Source organism: Salarias fasciatus (assembly GCF_902148845.1).
Source record: "Salarias fasciatus chromosome 7 unlocalized genomic scaffold, fSalaFa1.1 super_scaffold_4, whole genome shotgun sequence".
Taxonomy (NCBI): domain Eukaryota; kingdom Metazoa; phylum Chordata; class Actinopteri; order Blenniiformes; family Blenniidae; genus Salarias; species Salarias fasciatus.
The window spans coordinates 395,030-410,427 of NW_021941229.1; the positions used below are offsets into that span (position 1 = coordinate 395,030).

General features: G+C 46.0%; 2 protein-coding genes across 2 annotated transcripts; one reads left to right on the top strand and one right to left on the bottom strand.

The window, feature by feature from the left end:
* Nucleotides 1–1,236: 1,236 nt before the first annotated feature.
* Nucleotides 1,237–10,894, top strand: oclna (occludin a). The gene is made up of 9 exons (XM_030085272.1): nucleotides 1,237–1,275; nucleotides 1,694–1,781; nucleotides 2,539–3,199; nucleotides 3,288–3,455; nucleotides 6,220–6,350; nucleotides 8,030–8,206; nucleotides 9,700–9,871; nucleotides 10,071–10,112; nucleotides 10,234–10,894. Exons 2-9 carry the CDS (start codon nucleotides 1,732–1,734, stop codon nucleotides 10,330–10,332), a joined length of 1,500 nt encoding a protein of 499 aa, XP_029941132.1. The 5' UTR covers nucleotides 1,237–1,275; nucleotides 1,694–1,731; the 3' UTR covers nucleotides 10,333–10,894.
* Nucleotides 10,895–12,738: 1,844 nt separating this feature from the next.
* LOC115383128 (ankyrin repeat domain-containing protein 34B-like) lies at nucleotides 12,739–14,244 on the bottom strand. Its single transcript, XM_030085198.1, has one exon. The coding sequence runs from the start codon at nucleotides 14,242–14,244 to the stop codon at nucleotides 12,739–12,741; it is 1,506 nt and encodes a 501-aa protein (XP_029941058.1).
* Nucleotides 14,245–15,398: the final 1,154 nt, after the last annotated feature.

Here is a 15,398-nt window from a genome sequence, read left to right on the forward strand (position 1 = left end):
AAATGAAAGCTTGGATTTGTGATAAAACCAAGAAATGTTTATGAATGTTTGTTTCTAAAGACATTTTACTGGTTGAAAATTGTTTTACATTTATGGCTTGTGACATTCCTTGTGATACATTTCTTTTTTAAATTATATTTTCTGTAAAATTAAATAAATATTTAATTTCATCATTATTTTACTGATACATTAAGTCGCTTATTGCTCTGTGATTATTAAAAGTGAAGTTTCAATGGTTATTGCCACATAGCTCATGAATTTATATTTCTGCCATGGCTCTCTATGGGTTGCCACACACACCAACAACCTCTACAAGCAGTATTCTAATCTACTGTAATTAAGTTGTATCTAATTTTCTCCTCTTGAGGCATCCAACATGAATTTCTCATTTCTAACACTTTATTTACAATGATTATTTATTCTCCCTGTTTTGGATGTGTAACTATTACTGTTGTAACAAGGTTCTAACCTGAACTGGAGCGCCTGAACCTCAACACAGCCTGCAGACAATACGTCCTCACGGAGACAATCCAACGCTGTCTGAATTCTGCTTCACAATGAGAGGAAAGGCCGGCAGGAAAATTTACAGTTCTGTATGTAGTCATTTCTAGTTTGAACATAAAAAAATATTCTTTTGAAATCCATTACTGATCCATCTTTGTTTATTTTTGCTGATCAGCTTAATTTTAGATTTATTTAAATTTGTTTTGATTGTTGAGATGAATCAAATTTTTCTGACAGTTTCATTTGACTTGTTTTCAATACCTTGATTTAATTCAAGTTGATTTTACTTCTTTGGAGATGAAGTGAATTTAGTTCCTCATGCTTTTTTTTAGTTTCTTATATTTTAATATTTTTTCTACTGCTTTGAGGCATCCACACATCTATATACAGGTATCCATTTGTGATGCTTTCATTTTATTAATCTGGTGTCAGTAGATTGATTTCATTTTAATCTATTTTTTTCCTCTGCGTCGGGGCTCTGAGAATATTTTTTAGTTTTTATTCATTAATTTTTTTAATTTTATTTTTTTATTTATATTTATTTTATTTATTTTTTTCGCTTGGGAGATTAATTGAATTTATTAATTATCACACTTTCATTTTTGTTTGTTTACAATACATTTGTTGTACTTTTCAAGCTTAAAAAACACTTGGACCCGCCCACCGAGGTAACCTGACACCTGGCAGAAGAAGGTGCGCCAGGGGGCGGGGCCTCGCGGGTGTGGTTCCTGGTTTTGTGCTCGGCTTCAGTTTCAGGTGAGAGAGCTCCAGGTGAGTCAGAGTTTATGTGTTTCTGGGTTTGTGGCGTCTCTCTTACGTTTTGAACCTCTTTAAACGTAAAGATCCGACCTCCAGCTGCTCAGCGCTTCCTCATACAACCACTTTTCACCTTAAAAGAGCAGAAATTATTGCAGTGAAAGATGCATGTTTTGCCGTTTGTCTAAATTTCCACATAAAATGGCTTCTTAAATATCTGTTAAGCTGTAAATGTTCAGTTCCTGCATAAGTAATTTGTTTTGTATTTAATTTAAATGATTTTAAATGATGAAAACACCAATATGTTTCTCTTTCTGTCCCTCGAATGTCACATTCTGCTTCTTTTTTAAGAATTTCACAATTCATGCTTGAGGAAATCATATTGTCTTCGATTATGACATTGTGTGTGTGTGTGTGTGTTTTCTTTTTTTAGATTATTATTCCGGATTAGTTCCCAGAGGATTGCTGGTGATGTCTTCCAGGCCGAATGGGAGTCCTCCTCCCTACGAGTCCGATGGATAGTGAGTCTTCTTCACTTGCTCTCACCTCACAGTGGAAGTACAGGTGTTTCCTCATTCATTCGTGAAAATGGGACAAAAACACTGAAAAGCCACAAAATAGCCCAGTAGATCAGTAATGTAAGACTGTCTTTAATCTGGTTTCACTTCACAAGGTGAAACTGCAGCTTGACAACAAGCAGATCCGTCAGGATAGAGCACTGTGCCATAAATACTGATTCAACTCTATTTTTTAATCCTGCTGCTTCATATTCTATTTTATTGCAAACATTTCAAAAAATTTTCGCTTTATTCAAAAAATACTCAGTCAGGATGGTAGAGCAATGTGCACACACTTACAAAGGTCACATCTTCCTGAAACATTTAAAACAAAGTTAATGAGAGGTACTTTGAGCTTTTCTTTACTGAAATGAAAGTTCAGGTACTAGAACGCGAAAACCTGATGAGAGCAAAGATTTAAAGCCTTTAAAGGAAGCAGTTTGTCAGAATGAAGTCATATTAAACGTACTGACACTATGTGTACAGTTCATCACTGGATAAAATGTTTTCTTAGTACATTACAACTTTTGGTGTGTGTGAAAGTGGGCAGAAATGGATTTTTGGTAAGAGAAAGTACATCAATGAATATATTTGGAATTTTGTTTTTGTCCATTTATAGCAAAGTGTCTTAAAGCCTTGAGAGTTTCACTCCTGTTTGGAGACAGACTTGGTGGCTGCAGGTGTTGTGTTCACTCCTCTGAAGCCGGTTTGCTGTGTGCAGTGTCCCTCCCCAGCCGGCCTACTCTTACTACCCAGACGATGAGTTCCAGCACTTCTACCGCTGGACGTCTCCGCCCGGCATCCTCAAGATCATGGCCATCATCGTCATCGTGCTGTGTGTGGCCATCTTTGCCTGCGTTGCCTCCACGCTGGCGTGGGACAGTCAGGGCGCCCTCTCCGGCTTTGGGGGCGTAGGCGGCTACCCGGGGGGCACCTACGGGGGGACCTATGGAGGAGCCTACGGCGGCGGAGGGTACGGCAGCTTTGGGGGCGCCGGATACGGGCCGGGAAACAGTTATGGTTACGGCTCGCTTGGAGGGAACTACACCGACCCCCGGAAAGGCAAAGGCTTCATGATCGCCATGGCGGCCATCGTCTTCATCTTCGCCCTGGTCGTCTTCATCGTCCTCGTGTCCCACCAGAGCATCTCTCAGAGCAGGAGGTTCTACCTGGCTGTGGTCGTCATCTGTGCCGTGCTGGCGCTGCTGATGCTGATCGCCTCCATTGTGTACCTGATGGCGGTGAATCCCACCGCCCAGTCCTCTGGCTCGGTGTACGGCAGCCAGATCACGGCCCTCTGCGCTCAGTTCCAGCAGCCCCAGGCCTCCGGCGTCTTCGTCAACCAATACCTGTACCACTACTGCGTGGTGGAGCCGCAGGAGGTCAGCGCTCGCCTTCCGCTTCCGCACCTCCTGCTTGTTTTCGCTCTGAAGAAGCTGTTTGTGTGAGTGTGTCGGTTCCTCTCTTCAGGCCATCGCCGTCGTGTTCGGCTTCCTGGTAACCGCAGCTCTGATCATCATGCTCGTCTTCGCCCTGAAGACCCGCCAGAAAATCGGAAACTACGGCAAGAGCAACATTCTGTGGAAAAAAGTGAAGGTTGTTGACGACTTGGCGCCACCCGACGATGTGGAAGCATGGGTGAGTGAAGTGTGATCGGGAACGCTGAGAGACGGGCAGTGATGGGTAAACAAGCTGAGAACAGTGACTTCCTTCTTCCATAGAAACAGTCCCAGCTGAGTTTCAGCATGACTTCTCTCTTTAAAGTTTAAGGTCAACATTCAAAGCTCTGTTACCAGTAAGTTCCCCATCAACGGTAAAATTACCTTTTGAAACTCGGTTTGTTTAAAAGATCCCCATAAAGGGTTAAATTGGTATTTGAAACTGTCGACTCGAAAACTACCAAATCCAGGAGAAAGTGGACTGGAACCAAGACCAGGAGAGTCTGGCCTGAGGGGACAGACTAGAAGAGAGACTGGACACATACTAGTGAAAATATGCTGAGTGAGAAAGGAAAGTGTCGGGTCTCCATAGGATCGATGCAGCACTGAAATCTAACAGGTCAAGACCAGAGACCTGGACCGGGACCAGCACAAGAGACCAGAGCACTAAGAGGGAACACATCCCTCCCACCCTGACCTCCTCCACAGGCTGTCTGAGCACTGAGCTCCTTTAAGGTTTCTTTATTTGATTTTAAATCTCTGAATGGTCTGTTCCCACCTCACCTCTCTCGGCTGCGTCACCCCTACACCCTGATCAGCTGATCAGCTGCTCCCCGGAGGTACCCAGGTCCAGGTGGAGGCTCAGAGGGGAATCTGGTCTGTGATGAGCTCTTAAACCTGGTCTGTGGTGTATGATGAGATCTCAAATCTGGTCTCTGGTGAGCTCTAGAACCTGGTCTTTGATGAGCTCAAGGATCTCGGTTCTAAGCTATGATGACCTCTAGGATCTGGTCTCCCATCTGTGATGATCTCAAAACCTGATCTCTGGTCTGTGATGAGCTCCAGGACCTGGTCACTGGTCTATGATACCCTCTAGGACCTGGTCGATGGTCTATGAAGACCTCTAAGACCTGGATTCTGGTTTATGATGAGCTCTATGATGAGGTCTGTGGCCCATGATGAGGTTTAGAGCCTGGTCGATGGCCTATGGTGAGCTCTAGTACCTGGTCTGTGGTCTATGATGAGGTCTAGAACCTGGTCTGTGGTCTATGATGAGGTCTTGAACCTGGTCTCTGGTCTGCGATGAACTCTGAAACCTGACTGGAAAGACTCTAACAGGTCATTGTTATATAAATGGTCACAGAGCTGACTCCAACAGCTTTCTCTAGGATGTTAGAAATAAAGTGAAGGTTGGATATCGGTCTGTAACTTGTTAGAACTCCTGGATCAAGGGGGGCTTTAGAGGAGAGGTTTGATAACAGAACCTTGCAGGCCTGTGGAACATAGCCTGCCACTAAAGATAAGTTGATCTGATCTAATATGGATGCACTGATCAGGGGGAAATGTCTTTGAACAGTCTGGTTGGGAGTGGATCCAATGTACCAGTTGTAGGTTTAGATGAAGAACTCAGAGTTCTATAGGATGAAGCTGGATCGTTGCAGGTCAGGCTCCTCTGGCAGATCTGAGGATGTGGTTGGTGGGTTTGGGACCACTTCAGGGAGAGTGCAGAGCTGCTGTTTACTGTGCAGATTCAAGCAGCCCAAAACAGGTGCGGCTTTGTTTTCTGCAGTAAAGTGAGTGTATCCAGCCTAGGTGGGGAAACCAGTTTGGTGGCAGTGGCTTGTTTATGAGTGGGGGAAGGGGAGGGTGTAGCGTTGAGCTTCCTTCATCTGTCACCTGTGAGTGCGGCACACCTTGAAACCAAGCATGCCATTTCAGGCAGAAGGACGAAACCCGGCAGATGAAACTGGGACGCAGCAGAATTTACATTGAGTGTGATTCATCATGGCTCTCTGGAGTTATTTTTAGATGCGTTTTGCAATGTCGGCTCATGAAGTAGCCGTGAGTAGGTGAGTCAGTCTGTTGCAGTTTTCATCACAACCGCTGACAGGAAGAACAGGTTGCGCCAGTACTCCCTACACACCTTTCACACAACGACAGAGACTTGGTACTGGGAACGCAGAGCGCTGATCCCTCTGGGAAGCCTCTGACAGCCTGCATGGAAAGTGCTGAGGCGGCGTGAACGCAGCACACACACAGCCTGTACGCAACAGGGTGTAGCTCACAAATGTTCCATACTGAACCAGGACGAGTCTGAGCAGGACCGTCATTCCACAGCAAGCACACACACACACACACAAACACACACACACACGCACAGTCTGTCTATTCAAAGAATACACCTGTCAAATCTCCATGTTGTTTCCACCCACAAAAAAGTACCAGGACACATTAGATAAACAAAAAGTTTAACAGTTCAAAATTTCAAAGATTTGGAATCTCCTAGCTTAAAGTATGGGAGACTCTAAGAGGCAAAGTGCTCCAAGCTCCGAGCGTCCACGGCTCCGAGCGTCCACGGCTCCGAGCGTCCACGGCTCCGAGCGTCCACGGCTCAGAGGCTCAGAGGTTAAGGCCCCATTTACCCCAAGTTATCAAGTGAAAACTGAAAACTCTTGCAGTGTTTCAGGTGCTGTTTACATGACAACAGTGCTCAGAGACACTGAAAATGCAACTTTCTGGGGTGCATTGTCTTGTTCAAGGACATTTCAACATGTGGACACATGGGGAGATCAAACCTGCAACCTCCTAGTGAGAGATGACCTGCTGTACCCTGAGCCACAGCCCCACATCATAGTAAATACTTGTGCACATGCTCAGTCGATGGACAACAACAATGTTTGTTCAGCAGTGTGTCAATTCCTAAAAGCCATTATGTGTTACTGACTGCGAACCTTGTCTTGAAGGTGAACAACGTGTCGGCTCCGCCCGAGGAGGCGCCGGTCTCAGACTACACCGACAAGCTGAGAGGTTCCAGGGACCGCCTGGATGAAGAGAGCACCAACTATGACAAACCGCCGTACAGCGACGGCCCGGCGTGAGTCAGCAGCGCCCGCTGATCTGCATGTGCTTCAAACACAGCCCGAGTTCTGAACCCCGTTCTTTAAAGACTGATTTGAATCAGAGTTTGGGAGAATTTTCAGAGATAAATGCAAACAAAGTAGAAATAATCAGGTGTTGGAATGGAATTTTATCTTTGTAAGAAGTCGGAGGAAGATCCTCTATAACCTGGATGTCTCACTTTGTTCAGAAGTAAGACTTGATCATCTTTATTATATTAAAGCAGGAATTGAATGTTGAAAGCAGCCTGAGCTCATAGGGACGAGTCTCAGCCGGGAAAACAGCAGCAGCATCTGAAGAGAACCACTCTTCAGATTGTTCCCTCTGTGAGCGTTTGGAGGAACGAGGCCTGGAGGGCCCAGTGAGAACTCCTCTGTTTCCTGTCACATGAACTCAAAGGGATACGTCTGGTTGATGAAGGGCGACGTGTACGTCTGCGAGAAAATCCAGATGAGGTGGTGAGAATGCATGCTGTCACCAGCACTACAGATATCTGTGTCTTTTAGCGAGACCACATTGGTTTGTTTGCATTCAGGGAAAGAAGATCTACGTTAGCCAAATAGTAGCAGGCGTGTAGGATAATGGTCCTGCTGCCCAGTGCCTTCACCATCCTGGGAAAAATAGCCCTGCTCCTGCTCCCATGTTGATCCCATGTCAGCAAGAGTTACTGTAAATCTGTTGGCATCAGGTCAGTTAGACTGGAGAAAAGATGTATAAATGTGCTGAAAAGACCTTTCTAGATGTCAGTCTCTGCTGTTTTCCTCGTACGGCTGATCGGTTGGTACTGGCTCCTTCTGCCAGTTTCAGTCATGACTTTTGCTCTCAGTGGTGACTCGGGATGGTAGAGGCGGGCCTTCGAGATCAAACTGCTTAACGTCAGGAGGGAGGAACGAGCTCCACCATAAAAATCCCAACCTTTATTTCAGATCATTAAATAAATAAATGACACATAAAGAGACACCTGAAACCTAAAACAGCTCTTGAGTCAGTAGTGTGGCTTCTCTTCTTCTAGTTTGATTTAGTTTGTTTTAAATGGGGAGCGATGGCCATGATCATGGTAAAGCTGAGCCTTTCACCATTCTAGAAAAAACAAACCTGTACCGAGTGTTATTCTGTCTACACTGACATTACCACTGTGGTTATGGTTTATGGTGTGTTTGGCAATCTGACCAATATCGGGGAAAGAAACTCTGAAGTAAATCGATCAGTTTCAACAGGGCATGACTTCTACACCTTAGGGAAACAGTTGTTCCAGACTGAGCAATGCAAACCACAGCAGATCTGTTTCTAACCTTTGTTGGTCAACTGGTTGTTTCAAATTGGGAAATGATCTGATTGGTCAAGACTGAAGTATCAAACCCTGAGTTGCGGCCAGAGGCAGACGTGAGCAGGGTGTACCTTCCCCATGCCGGACAACAAGGAATCCTTTAATATCTGAGAATAATCACCACCATGAAGGAATACTTGGAATGACTTTATGACACACGGCCGACTGCCAACCTGTTTCTGGGTTTATGAATGTGAGAGCAGCTTTATGAGTCACAACTGAAACTATGTGGCATACGTTTGCCATGAGGTCTCTTCAACACAGTGTGGACACCACAGAGGAAGCAGGAAGTTTGTGCTCACCATCATTACTCGCTCTTCACCTTTCAGGACCATAGCCGAAGATCTGCCCTTACAGAACGGGGCTCCCTACGGCTCCGAGGCGGCCAGTTCAGGCGGCCGGCCCAAGAAGAGACGCCCCCGCCGGGCTCGCCGGGCCGACGGCCAGGAGTACGACACCGACTACAACTCTTCTGGAGACGAGCTGGACGACAATGAGTTTGAGAGGTAGGAAGGACTCCATGAGCTCAAAAGCCTGAGAACACCATCGTCCATGAGCGAACACCGTGAGGGGGTCTGGTGGTGTGTGGCTGTTTTAAGGGTCTTTTGTGAGGACACAGTGCAGTACTCTGCACCGATTCTGGTATTGGTATTTCATACTTTTGAGTGTTTTGGTAAGTCTGACCTTGATCTATTTCTGTCCTCAACGAGCGCCAGGTGAAGCAACCAACCAAACCACATCTCCCTCTGTCCGTTATAATCACCGTATCGGCCCGAATATAAGGCGACTCTGATTATAAGACGACCCCTATTTTTCAAATATCATTTTGTGAAAATAAAAAAATGTTGAAGACAATAAAGTTACTCATAAAACAACTTTTTATTGTACAATTATTCTAGGAAAACTCACAACACAGATAACATTTCATGTGATTTAAGATCAAGAAATATTACTACAGTATTAAAAAAAAACTATATTCTCTTTCTCAAAATCTGAGGCTGTGACTCAGAGAATAAGAAACAAATAAGAACTTCAAAGGTTCAATAACTGCATTAATGAGTAAATAACTTTAATAACCATCAAATTCAAGTTCTGTTCAGCTTCATGAGCATTAATAATTCAGTCTAACATGTCTTGGCCTCTTGGCAGTAGTTTGTTGACTCCGCTGTGTTGAGCCATCAGTTTAAAGTTGGCATCAAAACTTCTCCTCTGCTGTTTGCTCTCTGGTCCAGCGTTCAGCTTCGTTCCAGATGGTCACGTTCCTCCATTTTTCATCAGATCACTGTGACCACAGAGTCATGTGACTATGAGCTTCATTCTCTTCCTGGTCACCGGTACTTTGGCTCCATCTAGCGGCGCGGATGTGTAATGACAATCTAGTCCTCGATTATAGCACCACCCCATTTTGGAGAATACAGTTTCTGGAAAAAGAAATTGTCTCATATTCGGGCCGATACGGTACTTACAGTCAATAAATTAAATTTTGTGCCATCATGGAGAAACTTTCAATACTCGCTGAGAGGTTGGCAACACTGACTTCGTAAGCATGTATGCTTTTCAGTTCTGCAGTGCAGCAGTTGTTGAGGTGGTTGACGCCTCTCTCTGTCACAGCTGTAATGTTCCTGTCATTGCTGACGTTACTGGTCTGTAGCCTCTTCTCTCTCATGGTGAAACAGCCCCAACGTTGCAGTCATCAAACATTTGAGTTCCTTAAGGTGGAGACCACAAACGGCTAAAAGAGAAAGAGAGACGCTGCCATCTTGTGTTTTAAAGGTTATTTCCTCCTTAGATTCTGCTTGTTCTTTTTAACAAAATGTTTGTGGAGCATCTTGAGAGGAGCTATTCGCTGAATGATGGTCTGGTTTGATTGTGGTCCGCTTCACCAGCCTCACCATACATTTCATCTACAAAACATCCCTCTACATCCGACTCCAGTCTTCACTTGTTCTTCATGACTTGTTGAGTTGGTCCTAACCTGCAGGGTGGTGTCGTCCCTCAGTGAGTTTCGCCCAATAGCGAACGAAGCAGAGCGTAATGACTACAAGCGGGAGTTTGACCGAGACCACCAGGAGTACAAGGACCTGCAGGCTGAGCTGGACGCCATCAACAAGAACCTGTCCGACGTGGATCGGGAGCTGGACCGGCTGGAGGAGGGGAGCCCCGAGTACCTGGTGAGAGCGGCAGTCAGACAGACTCATGGATACCGGCCGATAATGTGGTGATGAGGAGCTCCCGCCTCAGAGTGGACTCTCAGCATCTGAACTTTGATGGAATTAGAAGCCAGAATTCTCAATTGTCATGTTTCTGGTGCTTGCTTAGAGTTTGGCTCTTGATTTTTGCTTTAAATCTGTTTTTGTTGTGTTTGCACAGGATGCTTTGGATGAATACCACAGGATAAGAGACATTAAAAAGGTAAGTGGTATTCTGGTTAGACGGCACAGAAAAGAGTGTGTCGGCAGAACGTCTGGAAACAGACCGGGAGAGGCTGCTGAACACGAACTGATCAGATCCTGGTTCTCCTCTGTTCCTGCAGTCTGCTGACTACCAGGTGAAGAAGCGCAGGAGTAAATACCTGAAAGCCAAACTGAACCACATCAAGAAGATGGTCAGCGATTACGACCGCAGAGCCTGAGTGGCCTCCGAGCCTCCGGCCCTCCTCCCTGCCAGGCCAGCTGGACTCATCGCCTCCAGCCTCCACCACAGCCTGCTCGCTCTGACTCCAGCAGCACAGAAAACAAACACCGTCTGGTTTATACCCGGGTTTGTTTTATGAGCATCGCTGGTCAGAGAAGCTGTATTTATTTTGACAGAACTACTAGAGTTCAGTGCAAATATAAATTCATACCTTATCCAACTTTTTAGATAGAGTTTTAGCTTTCAGCGACTTTTCAAGCTATTTTTTAAATGTGACTTTTAATGGATTTTCTTAATGTGTATATATTTGGGAAACAGTGGTGTGTGTGTGTGTGTGTGTGTGTGTGTGTGTGTGTGTGTGTGTGTGTGTGTGTGTGTGTGTGTGTGTGTGTGTGTGTGTGTGTGTGTGTGTGTGTGTGTGTGTGTGTGTGTGTGTTGTTGAATGAAAGAGCAGACGAATGCGTAGGAGTAATTGTGTTTAATGCATGATGATGAACTTTGAAAACAATCTGTGATTCTTTTTTATCATAATAAAAATGTTCTCTATCTTAGTGGCAGTTTATCCTGGAAAGTCTTTATGGAGAATGGACTACACTTACATAGCACTTTTCACACTGCATACCACGTTCCCCCAACCCACCCGTCCACCGAGAGCAGTTTTTATACACATTTTTGACTCTGTACACAAATAAGTTACCATTTTAACACAGCTGATTCTGGCCTGACACAACAACATTTCAAGTGTCAATGTTTTTTTATATATATATTTGTCAAAGTTTCTCGTTACACAGCAACATTTTGACGACTATTTGCACGGAGACAGTGGAGTCCCTGAAGATGACTGCTGCTTCACACGTTCGCCCTAAAATCAACACAAATGAAAAAGCTTCTTGGTTTAGTGTGGAATCGAAATAGCTGAAAACAGTACAGCTTCCACGTTGGTCCACTAGTCGGTGCTGTTTGTTTTAGCAATGAAAACACACACACACACACACACACACACACACACACACACACACACAGACAGGCTGCAGAGAACAATACACTCTAAACTTTAGCAGTGGAGAACACAGGCGTTCATATGGACAGAACACTAAGTTGACTGTCACCTGTAAAACTACCAAGTCCAGGAGAATCTGGACTGGAACCAGAACCAGGCCCAGGCCCAGATGAATGTGGACTGGGAGTCGTGACAGTCTGAAGGAAACGTTGCTCTTCACTGGGCCGTGGTGCACATACCCAGCAGCATTTCCCAAACGCTTTCTCATTTCCAGCATTGGAGCATTTTCAAGCTGTGTTTTCAGTGGCGCCAAGAACCGTTGTTGTGTCAACGGAACTCCAAAATTCAATGAGCATTTTCCGTTTTCACTTGAAAACATCGCTGTAAACGTTAACCTGTCAGGAATATTTTTCAACTGACCAGAGCATCTCTTAAAGTCTGTATCCACCTTCCTGATTTGTTTTAGGCCTGCTAGCTGTGTTATTCAGAGAAGCAGCTTCAAGTGTGAATTGACAGTAATCCTGCACTCAATGTACTTTTTCTAAATCGAATGATGAAATGCCAGTGTTTTATCACAAAAGTGTCTTCTCGTGATGAACTGACAGAACATAGTTGAGGTTTTTTTCTTCAGTTATTTCAGCACAGTTTTCCTGAAAGAGTTTTGAAACAGAAACATTCAGGATAACACAATCAACAGCTGACAAACAAAGCGAACAATCTGAAAGAAAGGACAGGGGGACCGCCCTCTCTAGGTGGAGGGAGGAGATCAATAGTGAGCTAAAAGAAATGTTTGAATTTACATCTAGCCGTAACAGTGCTTGTGAATCCTGAATGACGGGTATCAGCTGACACCTTCATAACACTTCCGGCCCACATGTGGTCAGATTTGCTATTAGAAGCTACAGGACAATACAGCTGGCTAACATAAGTAAATAAAGGTCACTATATTTGTTTTAATATCCACAGGTTGCTGCAGGAAAGGTGCCTTAAATCTGGACATGAATCTCATTTTTTGACTTCCTGTTTCCTCATCCTGATGACTTTCCTATCCAGAGGACTTTTCAGAAGTAAAGTCCATATTTAAGGCAGACTTTTCTGTTTTGTCCAGTGGCAGTACCAGAGTATTTTTACCTGGAGCCTTTCCCAACCAACCATCATTTTCAGTTAATGTACTTGCTTTTTGCTTCTTTTGATTGTTTTCATATCTGCATATCGGAGCCAAAGCAGAACCAGAAGAAAAATGCAGCTGGCTTTCTGCGAGCTACTGATGGGCAGGTGGACCTTCAGAAACATAATCCTTGCAGTGCCCTGTTTGCATTTCCTCTTTGGTGCGAGTCTGACAACAGGAACGCGCCACACCGACGTCACAGTGAGACTGATGAGCTCCTCTCCTCCTGGTCAGCTTCACGCTGTGCCTTTGAACTGTTCCGTCTGCATGGAGTGTCTCCGCAGCAGCCTCCTCCTGGTCTGGTCCGGGCCGCCTCTGGGCTGCCCAGGGGGGGCTGATGGGAGAAAACTACCTCCACTGCCTGAGCTGAGGCTGTAAGTGTGAGGGATGGGGGTGTTGTTCAGAGGAGGCAGAGATCGAGGCCTGGCCTGGGAACTGTGGTCCAACAGGAAGGCTCCAGATCCTCGGCGCTCGTACCCAAACAGGACCCTTCGGCTGGAGCCTGACAGCGACTCCCTGGAGCCCAGCGTGGTGGAGCAGCGTAGCGGCGCCAGCCTCTTGCCCTCGGTCTGGTCTCTGGCCAGCTGGGGGTCGGAGCTGTAGATGTCGGTGCCCAGCTTGCGCCTCTGGATGATGTGATGAAGACTTGATGAGGCCAAGCTGTGAAGATCTTTGCCACGAGACAGAGAGGAAGTGGAGGACAGCGAGTCCCCAGTGAGGGTCTCAGAGTGAAGGTTGGGGTGTGATGCAGAGTGGGAGGACAGGAGACCGGGCAGGGATATCTTTTGCTTGGCACAATCATTGTTTCCATCTTCTCCTTTATCGCTAACCAGCATATCTTCGTACCTCTTGAAGTCCTCCTCATCCACTTCTGGAACAGTGAAGGAAAGCTCTTCGGTCTGGTTGGGGTTTTTGCTCCTATCTGAAGCTGCGTGAAGCTGCTGGGTGAGCAGAGACGCCGGGATCTTCAGCCAAGGCTCGGAGTTCAGCCTCAGCAGCGGCTGCTGCGTCCCGTTGGCCGTCGGCTGGCCGAGGCCACGGAACCGCGACGGGGAACACGGATGGGAGCTGGCGCCACAGATTTGCGCCTCCTTGAATGAAAAGACAGGTTTTGGGGGGCAGAGGGAGGAGGAGCACGGCGGGGAGGAGATGAGCTGAACTTCAGACGGAGATGCCGGCGCTGCCGGCGTTGCTTTATCGGCCTGTTCCAGAGGACTGAGCGGCGCCATGCTGAGGTACTGCTTGGCTTGCATTTTTCCACATGGAAATGTTTCTGTGGTTATGATGATCACCTCTTTTCCCTTGGCCTTGCATGTGTCAAGTAACAGCTTCAGCACCTTCAGGTCTCCAGCCATGACTGCATGGACTAATGCCGATGTCCCCGTCCGGTCCTCCAGGCTAACGTCCGCCCCGCTGCCCAGGAGCAGGGACACCACCTCCGAGCCCGCCAGCTCCCGGCAGGCGTGCATCAGCGCCGAACGGCCATCCTTGTCCTGGATGTTGGGGTCGGCTCCTTTCTCCAGGAGGAACTGGACCAACTTGACCCGGCTGGCGCTCTGGGCGTCGACGTGCTGGGTCCTGCAGGCCACCATGAGCGGCGTTTGTCCTTGACTGTCGCTCTCATTGATGTAGGCCCCTCCGTCCAGGAGGAGCCGGGTGAGCCGCAGGCGGCGAAGGAAAACCGCTCTGAGCAGCGGGTTCCCTGAGTCTACGGCCAGGCTGGGATTACAGCCGTCCTCCATCCTGCCAGTCCACGTGGTGGTTCAGTTGAAGAGATTTCTGCAGACAACAAGAAAACACTTTAAGGAAATGATTCAAAGGCAGAAGAACATGCACAAAAAAATGGTGAGACACAATCACTGAGAGAGCAGACGTAGTACAGAACAGACACACACTCCCAAACTCCAGAGAATTACCAACCTAGATATTAAAAAGTAACTTGTATGTCTTTGAACAGAACTATCGCTCGGTTCAGTCCATTACCCTGACAGCCTTACAGTTCAAGGCAGAGGACAGAAGTCCACAATATCTCAATATCTTATTTAAGTTAGCAACAGATGCAAGAAGCTATTTGCTAAGCTATCTATTCCATCATTGCTTGAAAGCAGTAATTTTTGGCTTATGAAAGGAAAATGTTGGGGAAATTCCACTTTGTGCAGACAAGGTTTCTAGAGCAGCTGCTGTCAGTTGTGTGCAGCAGCAGCAGCACTTTGTCTTTGTGCTGTGTGTCCTTGCTCCTCTCCATCAGGCCTGAGAAGATGCAGTTAGAAACGTCTCCAACAGCAACACAACATATTCCAGCGTGAGTCACACAGGAGCCAGCCACCGAGAAACACACCGTGTGTGTGTGAGTGTGTGAGAGATGACAGAGTGACTGCTAATACAGCAGGGACAGCCAGATTCATGCAGTGATCACGTCGCTGTGTTTGTTCATACACGTTAGTGTCAGTCTTCATTCAACACGTTTGTTTTTGTCTCTGGAGCTGCTTTCACGTGTCCATCATCATTTCCTGTCCATCCCTTTTCCCCACTTTCATGTGTGTGTGTGAGTGTTTGAATTTTCTCATTTTCCTTCCTCTTGATTTTTATTTCTCCTGCACCTTGTGGTGGCTTTCTATATTAATGACAAATGTTCATTTTAAAATGTTCTTATTCTTATATGATATCTATACAGTGCATTTACTCCTATCGTATTGTTTGATGCTGTCATGTTTGCATCTCTTAACTACCCTGAATTCAATTTTTATTCATTTCTGCATCTTTCAGTTTTTCATCATAATCTAAATTTTCTTGAGATATTTTATTAATATTTCCAGATTTAAAGGTGCTGTAGGCAGGATTCTGCATCTCCGCCATCTTGCTTAGGGTTACCTAAGTAAGATGGCGATTTGACCCA

Excerpts from the sequence above, each read along its gene's own strand:
- oclna (XM_030085272.1), top strand. The coding sequence starts at position 1,732 with ATGTCTTCCAGGCCGAATGGGAGTCCTCCTCCCTACGAGTCCGATGGA. Across the intron at positions 3,456-6,219 it reads CCGACGATGTGGAAGCATGG|GTGAACAACGTGTCGGCTCC; the intron begins GTGAGTGAAGTG and ends CTTGTCTTGAAG. Across the intron at positions 6,351-8,029 it reads CCGTACAGCGACGGCCCGGC|GACCATAGCCGAAGATCTGC; the intron begins GTGAGTCAGCAG and ends TTCACCTTTCAG.
- LOC115383128 (XM_030085198.1), bottom strand. The coding sequence starts at position 14,244 with ATGGAGGACGGCTGTAATCCCAGCCTGGCCGTAGACTCAGGGAACCCG.